We start from the raw sequence: 17,384 nt of genomic DNA on the forward strand, positions 1-17,384 counted from the left end.
AAATTCTTGGAAGACAGATAGAGGAAGGGGGGTAAATGTGCAAGGATTGCACATTTATGAATTCCTGGTTTTTGAAAAATTTTCTTTCTCCTTCCCCCCCCCCCCCCAAATTTCCGTCTATTCACGCCATTCACCAATGAAAAAAAAACGACTAATAGTAAAGACAACAGTTACAGAAGAAAAAAATCTTGCCCGCGTGGGTAAAAAATACACGACTATAAATGGCTGGTGGCAATTCAGACATGCCAGAAACGGCTCCCAGCCGTTAAAAATATTTGATGGGCAAAGACAGATACAAATAATTATCGGATTCTTCAATCAGAAAAGACGAATCGTTGCCAGATTTTCACTCATAGTTTAACATTTATGCAAAATATTTCCTTCTTGAAGAAAACATCAAATTAACCAAACGAAAATTGGGGAACTACTGTGAATCATTCATGGGTATCAGAGCTCACTCCTACAATGTAAAACCCACATGCCTCTGGCACAACCTATGGGCTGAAACTGTAGCTTTTAAAAAATTTCAATATTCACGAGTAAAAAACCAAAAGGCCTGGCATAGAATCTTAATAATTATAAATATAATTGGTACATCATTTGAGGGCAATGTTTAAGATACATATTTTCCAATGATCTCAATGTCAGAAATGAAATCCGAAGGGTTGGCAACCCTGTTTTCAATGCAATTTTCCATTATTATATTATGAACACTACTTTGTTTTCAGAAATGTACGCTCAGAAACAGAAAGTCTACGTTTCATTATTCGTACCATTTTTTCCAGCCTTATTAACAGGGGCGCAATTTGAAATGGGGCAGGGGAGCAACTGCCCCTCCCAGGCATCACTACGCCCCCAGACCCCAGTTTGCCCCCCCCCCCCAGCTGAAACTTAGTTTCTGCAAAACAAATCTTGTAAAAACTAAAATAAGCCAACATAATTCAAGCATCCACAGAAACGGGTCAGGTTTCTTTAGTATATCTTTACCTTTTTTGTTACTAAATGGCTCACTTTTCAGTTTACATTACGCCGCTGCGTATTAACTTCATAATTGTCCATTTATTAATATTATTTACATTTATACAATAAATATCATCGGAAAAGCGTGGTGCCTGAGTTACATCTCTCGATAAAAGCCAACTTTTACGAGAGACATGTTTTTATTCCTTGATTTTAACATTACATTTATGCTATAGAAGCGGACAATTAAAACGGAAAGAAATTGCCCTGTAAAGCTAGCATCAGCAGCAATTTATTCCAAACTATGGCCTATAGAACCACGTCTATATGTTTGGCCAAATTTATACTAGAGATAGGAAACATTTTTCTAATTTGAAGAAATGATGTTTTAAATCTTAGCTCTCATTGGTCAAGCACAAAATTTCATGAATGAAATTTGAAAATTGTTCAACTAGAAAAATTAGGACCGGAATTCGCGATTAGTGCTGCAGTATTTTTATCGACGAGTGAGTAAATATGGCCCGGGCATAAGGCCATTCCTGGCAACTTTGTTGATCAACAATGTGTTCTGGCGAGACCTTGTTGATCAACAATCGTGTTCTAGCGACCAACAAAGGTTTTGCTGATCAACATTGTGGATGAAAACGACCCAAAAATGAAATCGTTGTTTGTCAAACTTGTTAGTCAAATTTATGCGGGAAATTTCAAGGATGCAAAACATGTGAAAAATTGTTTCTGTTTTTAAAATTTTAGAAGAGAGAAAAAAACATTTACTTTGCCATAAAGGTTGTTTTATTTATTATTAGCTTGGTCACTCACGTAAAATAAGACACAAGAAGGTAGTTCTTTTGAATTACACATTGAAGAAATTTGGTTGTGTTTAACTGACACTCTCAGAAATTGATCAGAGAGTGGAAAATTACAGGAGTAAACTTGAGTTTCATTTAAGAGAGTAAAACAATGTCCAATTGATTTTGAAAACGTTGCAGTTTATGTCCACCAATTATGAAATTTTGTGTTCTCGCGAAATTAATGTTGATCCGAGACTGCTGATAAACAAATCTGTTCTTGCGATTTTCGATCAACAATTTGTTCGCCGGAAAAGGCCTATAAGCTTCTCGAGCCAAAGGTTGTAATTCAGTGGTAAATGGTCTCTCGGCCTATTAAAACGACCATAGCAAACATTGTGGTGTTCGCACTATATTGAAGAAGTTTTAAAATCTAATTTATATTTTTAATTGAATAAAGAATAAAGAATGGATTTATGTTAATATAATAAAAAGCTAGGTAAACAAAAGCAAAACTGCCAGGATACACAGGTCGAAAACATACGTTGCTTGAGCGCTAGTTTAATTTTCAAGGGGGGGAGGGGGTGACGCTGTGTAGTTAAGTTGAAGATTAAAGAAATTCCATATTTTATGGAGAAATTTCACTTACGAACGAACTGGTTTTGGTCGACCCTGCATGTGTATTTACGGCCATATTAAAAACCGCCATAACTAATATTTTCTCGTGTGAGTCAACTGCTCTTACAGGCCTAGACATCTTTTGTCTCAAAACAAAATTTACAGTACTTATTTAGTAGCCGGGCAATAGGTGAGAAGTCAAGTTTGGTTAATGCTAATGAAATAAAACAATGTACGATAAAAATATAATAGTTTAGAAACAAATTTTGGCTATATATTTGCATATTAGGAGGTGGGGTGGGAGTAAAGCATAGCATAAATTAAATACGTAACCTAACCTAGGTAACATTTTTTACCCCTTTAATCCCAAAAAACTAAAGTTTAGATATTTTTCACAGAGTGAGCAATACCTCACTAGGCAGCGGAAACCTGTTTTTCAATATGTTCTTTGAGATTCTATATGCGGTTCTTCTCGCGTGCGGCCCGGCTACTAAATAAGTACCAAATTTACAAACAGTTCTCAGTTGTGATTAAATACATAGCATCAATTAGACTCCAATTGTCGGTAGAATTAAGAAAGCCAAGGGGATTTAGATTCCTTATGAGTGACTTGTACATAATGAACTGGCCTTCAAATTATTAAACTAACGTTTAGAGACTACAATTTTATATTTACCAATTTTGGACCCCTCCCGAGCTGTAAATTTAAAGGAAAATTAGTAATACTATAATTGCCTGTTCATAGAAATCAGAATTGGTCACAAATATTCATTTAAAGACATTTTTGAAAAAACTATTTTCAGAACTATACGTTTCACACTTTCTTTTGAGGCACAGCGTGTATTCCATCCACAAAGAAAAGAAAAAGGAATATCGCTTAAAATAGCATTATTTAGTGTCTTTGGTCTTAAGCGGTTTTGGGTACATTATGTTGTATACAATATTCATCGAACTGCGTATCAAGTACCTACAAGGGCTTAAATTACAAAAGGGTTACAAGGCCTTTAATTCAAACATTAGCTGTGATACTGCGACTTTCACGAGGTGGCTGTTGATATTTATATTATTTTGATTTTTGATATTTACGATCATTGGAAATGGTCAGACTAAAATAATTACTTCGGCAAGAATAGACCTTTTCCACAACTTCCAATTTCGAACTAAAGTTGACAGTGACCTTCAAGAACAAGCAGAAAATAATGAACCGGTTTTGGAGATTAATAGGAGAAGATAGAGAATTATGCTAAAGAAAATTCTTACACTTAGCAAAACTTCTGGAAAAAGAGTAGGCTCGTGAAGAGGAACATTTTTTTTCAATTTTTGTCAACTGGAATAATGAATTTTATATTGACATTATTGCTCAAAAACACTGGTGAGAATGAGAGTTTGTAGAATAGCCTATAAGCTAGACTTAAAAAGAGAATCCAGACGGCTAAAGGAACGCTTTTTTGGCAGCTATTGGTTTTTACCATCAAACTCAAATTAAAACCGCAGTTATAAAATAGCTTTGAATCCAAAAATCTTAATTTAACAATTACCCAAACTCTCGATAGTTTCAATTTAATGCTTTTTTTTTTTTTCGTGAGTCGTTCTTCAGGCCAATCTCGAGGTGGATGAACAGGCATCTTTTAAACCAATGACTTCTAGTAATAAATAAATAAAATGACCTAAATTCTTGATAATCTACAATTTCCGTGATCCAGACACATTTAAAATACAAAGTCGTTGATTGATTTTATTTTTAATTTAGTTATTTAAAAAAAATTTAATTTAATTTTAAACATTTATTTTAATTAGTTTTCCTTTCTTTCAGAATTCGCGATAGGTTTCATTCTAGACAGTTCTATAATCCAACTTTGCTTCCCCTTGACGTTCGCTATTGGCAGTTAAGACATGGCATAGCCGCCCTTTAATATCATTTAAAACTAACAGATAAGTATCTCGTACAGAATATCAAAATCGGTGCATTGACTCTGATGTTGAAAATCGATGATGCGTCGAAGACAAAGGACCAAGGAATGTATACAAATAGAAATGAAAGTACATGAAAAATTAAAAAAAAAGAAAAAAAAATCTAGTGGTGGTTTCCAGAATTACTTATTTTCAATGTTACCATATAAAAATATTTCACTAATTATAGGTGCTTTGTCATGATAGATGTACGAATGTAAAACTTAAAAGGTGACACAATAAAATATTATTAAAAATCTAGAAAGGAAGTTTATATCCCTTAAAGTGTTTTTTTATTTTGTGTTTATACATACTCAAATTCAATGTCCAGCTTTTGAAGTGGGTATTTGGTAATACCCGCGCCACAAAATAACTCCGAACAAATATAGGGATTGTAAATTTGATTTCATATATATGTAAAAGGTCATTTAATTGAACAAAGAACTAAAATGCACCATTATTTACCAGTATTAATTACCCAGTGTCTGACCATGAAACAGAATATTTTGTGGAATACGCTGCCCACATTGGTTAGATTGAAGCCATTAATGGCCGCCAAAATCATGCCCGTTGGGAGGAGAGGTCCATCCTGGATATTTGAAGCACCAACCTTGGCGCAAAAAGAATTTCCTTGAGGTGCAATTCGAGGTGGGAAAAAGAAGCTCTCTTGCTAATATCAGTTCTGAGGATCAAATACCGCTTACCGCTGATGTCTGGCAAAAGGTAGGTGACTCTTCCCTTTTCTTTTGATTGGCGAATTGTCCCCCCAGGAAGAAGGAAAAACAATGATAACTTTGAAAATACCATGGAGGACTTTTCTAAAAAGGGAAAAAGGAATGAACAAGCACTATCTCAAAATACCACGCCCGAGGTGGACACTGATAGCCAAGCTTTTATTGATGCAATATAGATTTTTTTTTGGGGGGGGGGGGGTGAAGGAAATGTGTCTTTGTGGCCTGAGCCTCTACTGTTCGGTTGGTCCACCCATAATAATAATGATAATAACCCTAACAGAGGCTTTCATTTGGTTTTTCAAGGCAAAGTTTAGAAGGTAGCACCAGGATGACATTCAAACATTGCGTTATTAGTCGCACACTATTAAGGTGCCATTCTCTGATGTCACTGGGATAACTTCACCTGAGAAAGGCAAATGATGACGATGCTCAATATCCAAGAATCTTAGACTATTATTCGAATATTCTATGTCTTTTCTTTCTGAACAGATTACAACTTATTTAGCCAAATCTGAGGTTATATTACCTATGCCTTTGTAGGCAGGATACCCACACAGCCAATCATCTATATACTGCCCCAGGAGCATATGATTCATCCAGTTTTTTAGCAGGGTGATATTACCCAACATTTGAGTCTGGTCGCATTAGGTATTTGATCGAAGGTAAGAATATGTAAAATATTTGAATCTCTAGAACAATTTACTGATTTCACTCTAAAACTAATACCGTCCAGATTTGAAGTTCACTTTAAACTAGCTTGACCGTGCTTAAAATACTTATTTTTTCATGAAACATATCGTTTTCTATGTAAAATAAATATTTACTTTGACCTATTAATGGTTTTGAAATAAACTTGGTTTTTAAAATAAACTTGGTTTTTAAGTTCGAAATTTGAACAACAGCCCATCCAATTTGGAAGATCGTCACAAACGCAGCATAGTATATTGAGTTGATACGGTTGTCAACTAAAACAAAAATAAAAACGGCAAAAGAGGTAAACAATTGGAAAAACATAGAAAATTATGGGAAACTTCGCAAAATCAAGGTTTCGTAGGGAGGTCCAGACCCGAAAGCTCCACCCCTGTGAATGTGGCATAAAGTCTTATCAGCTAGTCATATGCTTAGATAACCATGCAAATCGACACTTAAAGGCATCGTGAATGTTCTTGAATTCTTCCAAAGCTGGTGTGATTGTCCTTAAATTCATGATCAATCTGGAGTATCATTTGGGCTTTTGCGACGTCAGCACGGAACGCTCCAGTGAGAGTTGATGATGCAATTGACACAGTCCGGCCGATTTTTTCGGTAATGCTAAGACTGGCTTCGATAAGTCGCCTAAAATAAGAAGTAATTAATAAAACACATATTAGGTAACAAGATATTAAGCACTTTTGTGTAATCAAATTTCAGATATCTTTATTTTAGATTAAATAAAAAAAAAAAACAAGTTTTTTAAACTGAAAGTAAGGAGCGACATTAAAACTTAAAACGAACAGAAGGTCTTCCGTATATGAAAGGGGCTTTCCCCTCCTCAACGCCTCGCTCTTTACGCTAAAGTTTTTTATTGTTTTAAAAAATAAAGTTGTGAGACAGAGTCAAAATTTAGCGTAAAGAGCGAGGCGTTGTGGAGGGGACAGCCCCTTTCATATACGGAATAATTTCTGTTCGTTTTAAGTTTTAATGTCACTCCTTACTTTCAGTTTTAAAAAACTTTTTTTTTTATTTAATTTCTGATCGTTTTTTAGTTAATGCAGCTTTTATTTGCATCAAAATTTTACTTTTCTTTTGATAAATGGATGTCTTTACAAATTAACTTACGTAACTAACTTCTATATTCGTATATTTTTCTTCTGGCAAAAAATACAAAGTTGCAGATTTTTGCAGATATGAACTTGAAACCTATGTAATAGGGTTTTATGATACGCTGAATCTGACGGTATGATTTTCATTAAAATTCTTTCACTTGTAGGGGATGTTTCCCCCTCTTTAAAAAATCGAGTAAATTTTCTCAGGCTCGTAGCCTTTGATGAGTAATACTAAACTTAATAAAATTTATATATTTAGAATCAGTATTATAAACACATTCTTTTGATTTATTTATTGACAGAATAATTCAATTTTTAATAGTTTTAATTACTGTTGATCAGTATTACCTGTTTCTTCTTCGTTTTTTTTTTATTACTTAGATTTTAATACTTATATAAGGGGGTTCTCCCAGGAGTCAAAAAGTTTATTTGTGAGGTATAATTTATAGCTATTTATTAATAAAAAAAACCTGAAAAGAAAATTCCGGTTAATTATAATAGATAAATCTTTTGAAAGCACTAAAAAAAACTGTAGCGTAAAGAGCGAGGTATTGACTTGGGGGAGAACCCCTCACATACGTTATAATTTCTGTTCGTTTTAAGTTCTAATATTCCTTCTTACATTTCAGTTGAAAAAACTTGTTTTTTTTATTTAATTTCTGCTCGTTTTTTAAATAATGCTTGGAAATCCGGCGCCCCCTTCATTGACATGTCCCTTCCCCCAAAGAAACATCCTCTACGGACATATTCTCCAGAGTAACCCCCTCCTCTAGCCCCCCCCCCCTCCAGAAAAAATCCTTCCTGAAAATGGTTGTATACTTCCCAATAACCAATAAATAATGCTGGCAACTCCGGCGCCCCCTCCATGGCAATTTCCCTTCCCCCATGAAAACTTCCTTCATGAACAGATCCTCCAACATAACCCCCGACCCACCCGTCCCTCCCCCAACCAGAAAAAAAACCTCCTGAAAACTTCTGTATACTTCCGAATAACCAATACTATATGCTAAGATTGGGCAAAGTTCATAACTTTTAGCCCTCCCTCTGGGTACTTCGGAGGATTAAGTCATCCTAAAAGACATATTTATCATATTTTCGACCATACTGAACAAAATGACTATCTCAAAATTTTGATCGGGTGACTTTGAGAAAAAAATAAGCGTGGGAGGGGGCCTAGTTGCCCTCCATTTTTTCTGGTCACTTAAAAAGGGCACAAGAACTTTTAATTTCCATTCCAATGAGCCCTCTCACGATATTCTAGGACAACTGGGTCGATACGATCACCCCTGGGAAAAAAAACAAAAAACAAATGAACACGCACCCGTGATCTTTCTTCTGGCAAAAAATGGAAAATTCCACATTTTTGTAGATAGGAGCTTGAAACCTCTACAGTAGGGTTCTCTGATACGCTGAATATGATGGTGTGATTTTCATTAAGGTTCTATAATTTTTAAAGGGTATTTCCCCCTTTTTTTGAAAATCAGCCAAATTTTCTTATGTGCGTAACTTTTGATGAGTAGCACTAAACTTGATGAAAGTTATATATTTGAAATCAGATTAAAATCTGATTCTTTTGATATATCTATTGGTATCAAAAACCCGTTTTCTAGAGTTTCGGTTACCATTGAGCCGGGTCGCTCCTTACTTACAGTTCGTTACCACGAACTGTTTGAAAAGATTGCTTTCAAAAATAAAGCAAGCATTAAAACATGAAAAGTTGTTAATACTTTCAAACTAACAAATTTAGCTAAAAAAAACAATATAATTACGGTATTCGAAACTTGTCCACCAAATTTAGCTAAAAATGTCAAATAGTTTATTAGCAGCACCTAAACCCTCAATTTAAAATTCAGATGTTGTCCAGGGAAAAAAATCTTCATGCAAATCAATTCACACCTAATATAAAATTCCCTTAAAATTTCGAATTAAAAAAAATGATTCGAGGTGAAATGCTCAAAATAAAAATACTTTAACACATATTCGCGGGTACTTTCACAGAGGCAGTTCAGTTTTGGCAATTCTTTTGTTTTTTTAGTTTCCATTACAGATTTTAGGACCTATTCAAATTTTCATTTTATTTTCTTGGTTCTTTCAGTCTGTTCCACTCCATTTTTATTTCGTCTTACTATTTAAAGCTCGTATTTTCTCTCAGTGAAATTTTGGTCAAATTTTCTTGGCAGTAATAATCCGCCAAACCTAATTGAGAGGGTATATCATACAAGGCATATTATTCCAATTTTTTCCTGCCTAGTATTAACTGTAATTTCCTCATATTTTTACCTGCATTCAAAGATCAAATTTTATCAAATCTAGGCTATCGAGCTCGTTATTTACGTTCTTTATGTGAAACAAACACAGATTAAATTAGTTCCGTAAATATTTCAGAAGTATTGATACAACATATACATTAGACAAAATAAAACTTTTGATCTCCCTCCCTCCGGCATTACCTTAACTCGTGTCCAAAGCAAACCTATGGTCAGGGGTTGACTTTGCTAAAAACATAACGAACTGATTTATCAAGCATGAAAAGGGGAATCCAATGTTAGATTCGCCAACATTTGTTTTAAATAAACTTGTTTAATTTTCATGAATTTTATATTTAGAACATGATTGTTGTTGTTTGATATTTTTTCTATATCTTAATGCGTTGACCATGAAATGGCACTTGCTACTCTGGATGTTCGTTGTTGTTGTTTTTCCTAACTCTTTTATTATTTCTTTGACATTTTTATTAATTAATTTTTTTTTTATTATTATCGTTTTTGTTTAATTACTATTTATTGCATTATTATTTTTAAACTGATTTGATCTTATACTATAGACCATTAAACAATATTGATAAACTATTCTTTCGAAAAAATGTATTTGAAGTCTATTTACTTCTTGACTTTTGTCTTAGGAAAATGACAACTGAGACATGATAAGTACCTTCGAAGGGAAAAATTGGTATTAATGCTTAGAATGCCCAAAAAATATTCCTGAAATCTTGACTTTTTATGGCACTAACTTGTCAATATTCACTCAGTGAACACCAGAATAAAATTCTGATTTTAAATCTAACGTTTGACTTTTCTCTGCAATATCTTTTTCAGTAAATTCTTCAAAACAACTCCTCAGTCAAGACATCAAAAATATTTGCAAAACAAAGAAATGACAATGTATAAATAACGAACAAGACTTGTAATTAAGACAATGGAACAAATATATGTATATACTACAAAAAGCCCTAATATTTTGGCTTGACATCCAGAAGCCTTTATCAACAGAAAAACTAGAATTTACAGCTTTTACCTTGTCATTTATCATTTAATCTCATCTTATTTATAAATGGAAAGACACCGTGGTCTCAGAAATATTGAATATATGCTTAAAAAATCCCTTTTTTTCAATGATAATATAATCCTAAAAATCTTTTTCTGTCTCTTTATTTGACCACAGAAGCTTGCAAGCACTACTATCAAAGGATCAAGGTAGTAGTGACAAACTTCTGGTGATGCCCCTGAGAGTTGATTTTACGTATAAGACGATTAGACGAGACCGTACAAGACGTATAAGAACGTAGAGGACGATTAGATTAGAAAAGACCACACCCCTTTTCTCCTCCTTTCTCCGTCTTACGTATAAGACGATTAGACGAGACCGTACAAGACGTATGAGAACGTACAGGACGATTAGATTAGAAAAGACACACATTCTTTTCTCCTCCTTTCTCCGTCTTACGTATAAGACGATTAGACGAGACCGTACAAGACGTATAAGAACGTAGAGGACGATTAGATAAGAAAAGACCACACCCCTTTTCTCCGTCTTACGCATAAGACGATTAGAAAAGACCACACCCCTTTTCTCCTCCTTTCTCTGTCTTACGTATAAGACGATTAGACAAGACCGTACAAGACGTATAGGAACGTAGAGGAAAATTAGAAAAGACCACACCCCTTTTCTCCTCCCTAGCTGATAGCCATTCCAAATATGTAACTGATTATTATTTTAATACTAAGATTAGAAATAATAATAATAAAAAAAATACAACAGTCTTCTACTTAGCATTATTAGGGCTATTTACCTTATTCCTGTAATTGCCCAAAAGTGAATTGTTTCCAAAACTAAAGATCTTTCTTATATTAAGACAAGACTCGAGAGTCAGAAACAGAGGCTCAGATACAAAGCTGGGTAAAAATATTTAGTATAGGTTATTGAATACTTACTAATAGCATATAGGCCAGTGGTGGGTTGTTTATTTTTTCCTGGCGACACAGCGTATGAATGTCGGTTGACAGCTTTTGCAAAGAGTTGCTTGCTGAAATTCTGCTGCTCCGAAGCTGCCTCCACAGGTAAGGGAGGAAGAGGAGTTGTGGCCGGGTCAAAGGGCTTCTCATTTGAGGTTAGGCTGCAATGAGAAGTTTGTTCAATGTTTTTCTATGTAGTAATGAAGCTATCGTTAAAGTCTTTACCCCGACAGGGAGTTGAACTCATTCGTTTAGGATGGAATCGCCTTTTTAATAGGATAAGCAAGAAATTACAGTGGGGCATAACCAAGGCTACACCCGGGATTTTGGTTCTGCGAGGGGGATGGCAAAGAAAGTGTACCCTTTTTTTACCGTTTGACCATAAAGTTTTGAATGGTTGATTAATTTTATTTAATTTTCAATATTTCTGGGAGAGGATCAAGTGAACCCCTTCCTAAGGTAAAACTTTGGGAAAAGCTATGTAGATTTTTTACAGCCCAAATGGACCATAAAGCGAATAAATTAGAACATTGCCTGCCCCTACAGGTAGCAGAGCAAGAGCAGTAGTAGATAGCTCAGAGGGCTTCTCATTTGAGGTTATAAAGCAATAAAAAGTTTTCTCAGCATTTGTCTATGCATTAATAGAATTCCTTTTTCGAGCCTTTGCCCCTAGGACGAGGGAGTTGTCTGCTTTAATATGGAACAATGTTTTTTTTAATAGAAGTGAACCGAACACTCACCCACATTAACTTCATGGTCTAGAGAAATTTCAATATTTTCATTGGAAAAAAAAAAAAAAAAAATGTGGAGTTCAGCAACCGTCAATCCTAAACCACAAGTTTTGCACCACCTTAATTGATGTTAAAACTACTTTCGTTCAATTAGACAGTAACTACAAAACTTGTTAAATATTCATACTTAACCTAAAATGTTTGTGTGAAATATATCATATGAACATTCTTTTTTCGGAATTTGAAAATAAAGTTTTACTGATTACCAAACTAAACTTAAGTGTTAAACTTCTTTCTAAATAACTGAGGTGATTACAATATATAAAGTTTTGATTTTTTTTTTTTTTTTGCATTAATAAAAATTAGCCCGGAGAAAAAAATAGACCTCAGCTTTTCTTTTCTATTTAAAAAGGGGGTTGGGACTATATTACCAAAAAATTCCATATGAAGCTTTAGTTAATCTTTATTGTAAAATAATCTTTTAAGTTTGTCTACTGAAACATTCAATCACAACTTCAAAGAGGGGGATCCATACCATTGTCTTAGGGGAAAGTTAGATGTTAAAGAGAATGTGACCTAAGAAAATTTTTAAACGTAAAATATAAAAATATGAAACATTAAAAATCATAGGAAAAAAACATAAATATAAAAATATAAAATCATATTGAAAAGACATAGCCACAAAAAAATTAAATATAAAAATATAAATATCAAACTTTTTTGAAAGAAAATGGATTTTCTTCTCGTTATTTTGGAAAGGTTTAAACATTATTAAAAATTTTACAATTGCCAATAATAATACCGAGATCAATTCTGAACTAATCTGATAGTATCACTGAATGCGTCTAAGGTCCATTTTTGTTCATTTTTTTAGCCATTCCAGATTACCCCGTCAATTTTGCGGTCATTTCGATTAGCCCTTCCCAATTTTCCCATCATTTTTCTGTGGGCAGCTAAGTATGGCCTTAGGATGGTACTTGGTGTTACGACGAGTTGTCATTATCAGCAGTAGCATTACTAGAACAGGAAATAGAAAGGGGAGAAAGAGAAAAAGATTTAATAGACAAAGGTTCACCACAGCTCCACACAAAAGTACTGCAAACTTAGAATATTAATTACCTTGATGGAGTAGTTTGCTTCACAACAAGAACTGGCTTTGGTATGGGTCGTGACTGCCCTGGAATGGGGGGTAGTGGCTGATTCTGAATCGAAGACTTAGGTAGTGTATCCGTTTTCGAAGCAGATGTGGCTTTTGGCAAGGTATCTCCTAGAAAAAGAAACATAACTATGAATTACAAATAAGAAACGGGGGGAAAATACAAGCATTTCCTTGTCCCTAGTTATTGTAGGCGCACTAATGAATAAGTAAAAGTTCTAGAAAGGTACTAAATCAGCATTATTCTTTGATAAATTCCCTTGTTTCTTTCTAATGAATATTTCTATCTAATACGTATATTTTATAGGTACTTTACTAATGAGCACATGGAAGTTTTAGAAAGGCACTAAAATGGGCTTTGCTCTTTGATAAATTCCCTTGTTTCTTTCTAATGAATATTTCTGTCTAATCCGTATATTTTATACGTGCTTTACTAATGAGCAAATGGAAGTTTTAGAAAGAAATTAAAATCCCCTTTTCTCTTAGATAAATCCCCTTACTTTTTTCTAATGAACATAATTTCGAACATACAGCGACGACAGTCAAATTCCTCATTAAAAGTCCATTAATCCTGTCTCTAAGTCTAGTATTTCTATCAGTTCCTTGACCTTTAATGGTCGAGTTCTTTGTTCTAATAAATCGCTAAATAGCTACTCAATCAATTTCCTAAAAAAAAAAAAAAAAAAAAAAAAAAAAAAAAAAAATGAACATAGCGTGGACTTATATTATTTTAAATAATTGCGAAATGATTAAAAATGTATTGTCACGTGCAACAGTGTCAGCTATGCTACAGTTTAGGAAGCTTAAAGGGTTGAAGTCCCCTAAATTTTTTTTTACAAAAGAAGAAGTGTCCGAAATAATACAGGAAACTTGGTATTGTGGTAATTTTAATAGTTATCTATATTAATAGTTATAATTTTAATAGTTTAATAATTAACGGATTAATTCACCAAGATTAGCGTGAAACCCTTGCCTAAACTTTTTAAGATCTTAAAATGGGGGGCTTAGAGGGTTGGAGTCCCCTAAGAAATCTCTTATAATGATATTTTGAAAACAAATTTGTGAGAACTTCAAAAAATACCTGCAAAACCCTCGAAAACACCACCGGATCGAAATGAAAAGTAAACCATTGGAATTACCATTGCCGAAGGCCTCATAGAGGAAACTTGTAGCCCCATCCCCAACCCTAAGCAACAAGGAAAATCACTATTTTGCAGGGGTAGCATTGATGTTTTTTTATTTATTTTTGTTTTTTTTATTTTTTTCTAGTAAGGTACTGGAACAATATAGACAGTTGTTTAAGGGTTAATTTGAAATGAAGTTACAATATCTAGTGCCTTTTTATTATTAGCAAAGATTGAGTAGTTCCAATAGAAAGCTTCATATTTGTCCTGATTGATTTTAGGTTTCTTTAGATGCTTCTTTCATGCTTGGCAGGTAAGAACTGGAAATATTGTCAAGATATTCAATTTTTATAGATAGATTCTTTTATGATCACTTTTTTTTATTTTACTATCATATATGTATGTTCTTTAAGCATTACTAAGACATCTCGGGTCTTACCACAGAAAAATACTATTTGATATCATATTCAGTGTCGTTACTAGCCAAAATGTTTGGAGGGGGGGGGGGGGAAGGAAGTCAGAAATTTTACTGACTGGCTGGTCATTTTTACTGTTTTTTGTCAATAATTAGTATAATGTCCGTTTCGAACACAACACGTAAAATGACTGCAGGAGTCGGTAAAAAATGCATTTACAGACCGAGATGTAGATTTTGGTACATATCATGTCACTTTTTTAATGCTGTCCATTTAACAAAATAGAAAATCGTGGCACCATCTGTAAAATTACGGCAGGAGTCGGTAAAACTGCTGCGTTTACCGACCAAGTTCAAAATTTCTTTATATGACAGTATTTCTGTAGATGTCAGTATTCTCGTGGTCTCTATTGAACCGAACAAAACGTTTTATCGACATTTTTTTAACCGAGTGACCGAAAACATTGGGTGGGGGCGTCCCCTCCCACCCATACGTGGCGGCCCTGATCATATTTACGTATTTACATTTTAAACAAATAAAAACAACAAAGTTTCACAGCTTTTGGAAGGAAATTTTTTCCCATAGGTACCACCATTTAAAAGTAACCAAGCTCAAGGGTATTTAATACGGGTTCATATGATAATATCAAACCACTAAAAATACACATGATTTTAAAGTTTAAAAACCTTTGGGTGAGACAATTTTTTTAAAAGGGCAAAAAAAAAAAATTATACTTAATTTTTTTTCTCTATTGTAGTCCGCTGTTTATATTACTGTATTAGTGAATTATAAATGAATCGTTATCATTATTAACTTGATTTTCCTCCTCATAAGAATCCAATACACATAAATATATATACTCAGTGCACGTTATTGGGCCACTAGTAAAACCACAGCAAATGTTCTAGCGTTTTTTTGTTTTGTTTTTTTTGTTTGTTTGTTTTTTAAGGGAACATCAATCAGAAACTTAAACTACGTGTTGAAAAAAAAATTTACTTATTCATAGTTACCCACTAAGTAGAGACCTAAAATTTGTTCAATGAACCCTTAAAGGGAGGGGGGAGGAAGATCAGAGAGTTTGAGGGGGTCCAAGAAAAAAAGTACATTTTAAAGCCACTAATCCCTAATTTTTTTTAGACAGAGAGGGTTCCTTATCACTATTTCCAGAGGAGAATTCTACACCTTATTTTCTGGAAACAGTACAATAGATCATATTCAATATGGTCTTTTCAATTAGTTACAGAAAACGTTTTTATATTATTTCCAACATTAGATTTGACATACCAATACAAGTGCACTTAACTGTTTCTATACCCTCCTCGCTCACTCATTATTGAGACCCACGAATGCCCACAATAGAAAGCAATGCTGCAAGCCTTAAAATGAAAGTTAAAAAGAAAAAATCTACTCACCATGTCTCAACACATCAGTGGAACCTCGTTTAGTACCCTCTATATCATTAATGAGCCCTGGCACAGATTTCGAAGCAAGGCCGAGGAAGTCTTTCCTAGGGAATTGCAGAGATGGGTCGTTGCAGAGGGCATTTAATAAAGGGAGATCTTTAGTCTTCGTCTGTTCAATAATTGTTTTAAAGTCGAGAGACGAAGCGCTTAGTCGATTATTCAGATCCGGTTTGGCTGATGACTTACGATGTGAATGGGGGAGCTATAACAAAATTCAAGAATAAAATTCAGTACGCTGCAGTAAAGCCATCTGTAATTTGGCTCAACAATGCCGTCAACAATTACAAGACAATTATAAAACGATATAACGATTTATATTTACAACGAATTATATAGAACGAACGACTATTAAAAGAACTTTTATACGACTACGACATGACCTGTTGAAATACTAGGTTTACTTCCATTCGGTAGCCCTGAAAAAACAACGATTGGTAAGATATCTGACTTTATATTATTACTGATTGGGTATTGTTCTGTCCAGCCATTTACAAGAACACGTGTGATGACTTAGCTACTCAATTCATTTACAAAAGCACACGGTTAGATATGAATTCGTTGTTATTTATAACAGGTCACACCTGGGGAAGTTATGTTGGGTCGAATAAGCAGCCTTTGTAATGCTGAAAAGCACTCTTCATCAGTTACTTCACTTACTGATACAACCACGTTACAACTTTTTTTTATAGGGTTAACAGTCGCGATAAAACTTTTTTTTTAATATTCCATACACAATAGTATCTCTGAATTCACCAAGACCAACTGCTTATGTTTAAAAACAAAGAAAGGTTGTCTGGAAAGCTAATTTTTATCCTAAATAGCCTTATATGAGAAGCTTGAGCGATTTGAGTGTTATAGTCACCAAATGGGGGAAGGAGGATTCCCCCTATATTTGGTTTCATAAAAAGCAACAAAGAAGTACCCCCCACCCCCTCCTTGAAAAACTTTTTCACTCCGAGACTTTCGCAAAATGGCGCCCCTAGCCAAGGTAGATTAAAAAAAAGGAAAAATATATCACATACAAAATACGGGCAACATAAATTAATATAGCGAAAGAAACAAGAATTAAAATAATTTCTGAATTCACTTAGCCCAACGGCTTATCTTTAAAAAAAATAAAGGAAATTCATCTGGACAGCAATCTTTTACCGTTCACAGCTTCACGAGAAGTTTATACAATTTGAGCGCTAAAGTTAGTGGCCCCAAATGGGGAGAGGGGATTCCCACTAAATCTGGTTTTCACTAAAGAAGAAAATCCAAGTTTCTCCAGATTTCCTCCAGATTTTGAAGAATATATTTTCGCATCTTCATTAAAAACACAAAAAAGCTTCCCCCTACATTTTCAAGAATTGGCAGCCAAGGCAGTTAAAAACAAAATTAACAAAATATGGCCAATATAAATATATA

The 17,384-nt window shown here is 34.0% G+C and overlaps 1 protein-coding gene across 4 annotated transcripts in view; it reads right to left on the reverse strand.

Annotated features, from left to right (window-relative positions):
* Positions 1-864: 864 nt before the first annotated feature.
* The window catches only part of ex (FERM domain containing expanded), a 154,564-nt gene continuing 138,044 nt past the window's right edge, over positions 865-17,384 (reverse strand). For all 4 annotated transcript variants that reach the window (XM_089099862.1, XM_089099867.1, XM_089099871.1 and 1 more), the window contains 4 exons: positions 15,927-16,179; positions 12,938-13,085; positions 11,067-11,248; positions 865-6,385 (listed from right to left, as the gene is read on the reverse strand). In XM_089099862.1, coding sequence (XP_088955988.1) covers positions 6,273-6,385; positions 11,067-11,248; positions 12,938-13,085; positions 15,927-16,179 — 696 coding nt within the window. In that variant the 3' untranslated portion in view covers positions 865-6,272. The remainder of the gene's footprint in view (positions 6,386-11,066; positions 11,249-12,937; positions 13,086-15,926; positions 16,180-17,384) is intronic.

The sequence above is a fragment of the Artemia sp. Qi Xiang Cuo genome, chromosome 2 (genome assembly GCF_049724085.1).
Source record: "Artemia sp. Qi Xiang Cuo chromosome 2, ASM4972408v1, whole genome shotgun sequence".
In the NCBI taxonomy this organism is placed as follows: domain Eukaryota; kingdom Metazoa; phylum Arthropoda; class Branchiopoda; order Anostraca; family Artemiidae; genus Artemia; species Artemia sp. Qi Xiang Cuo.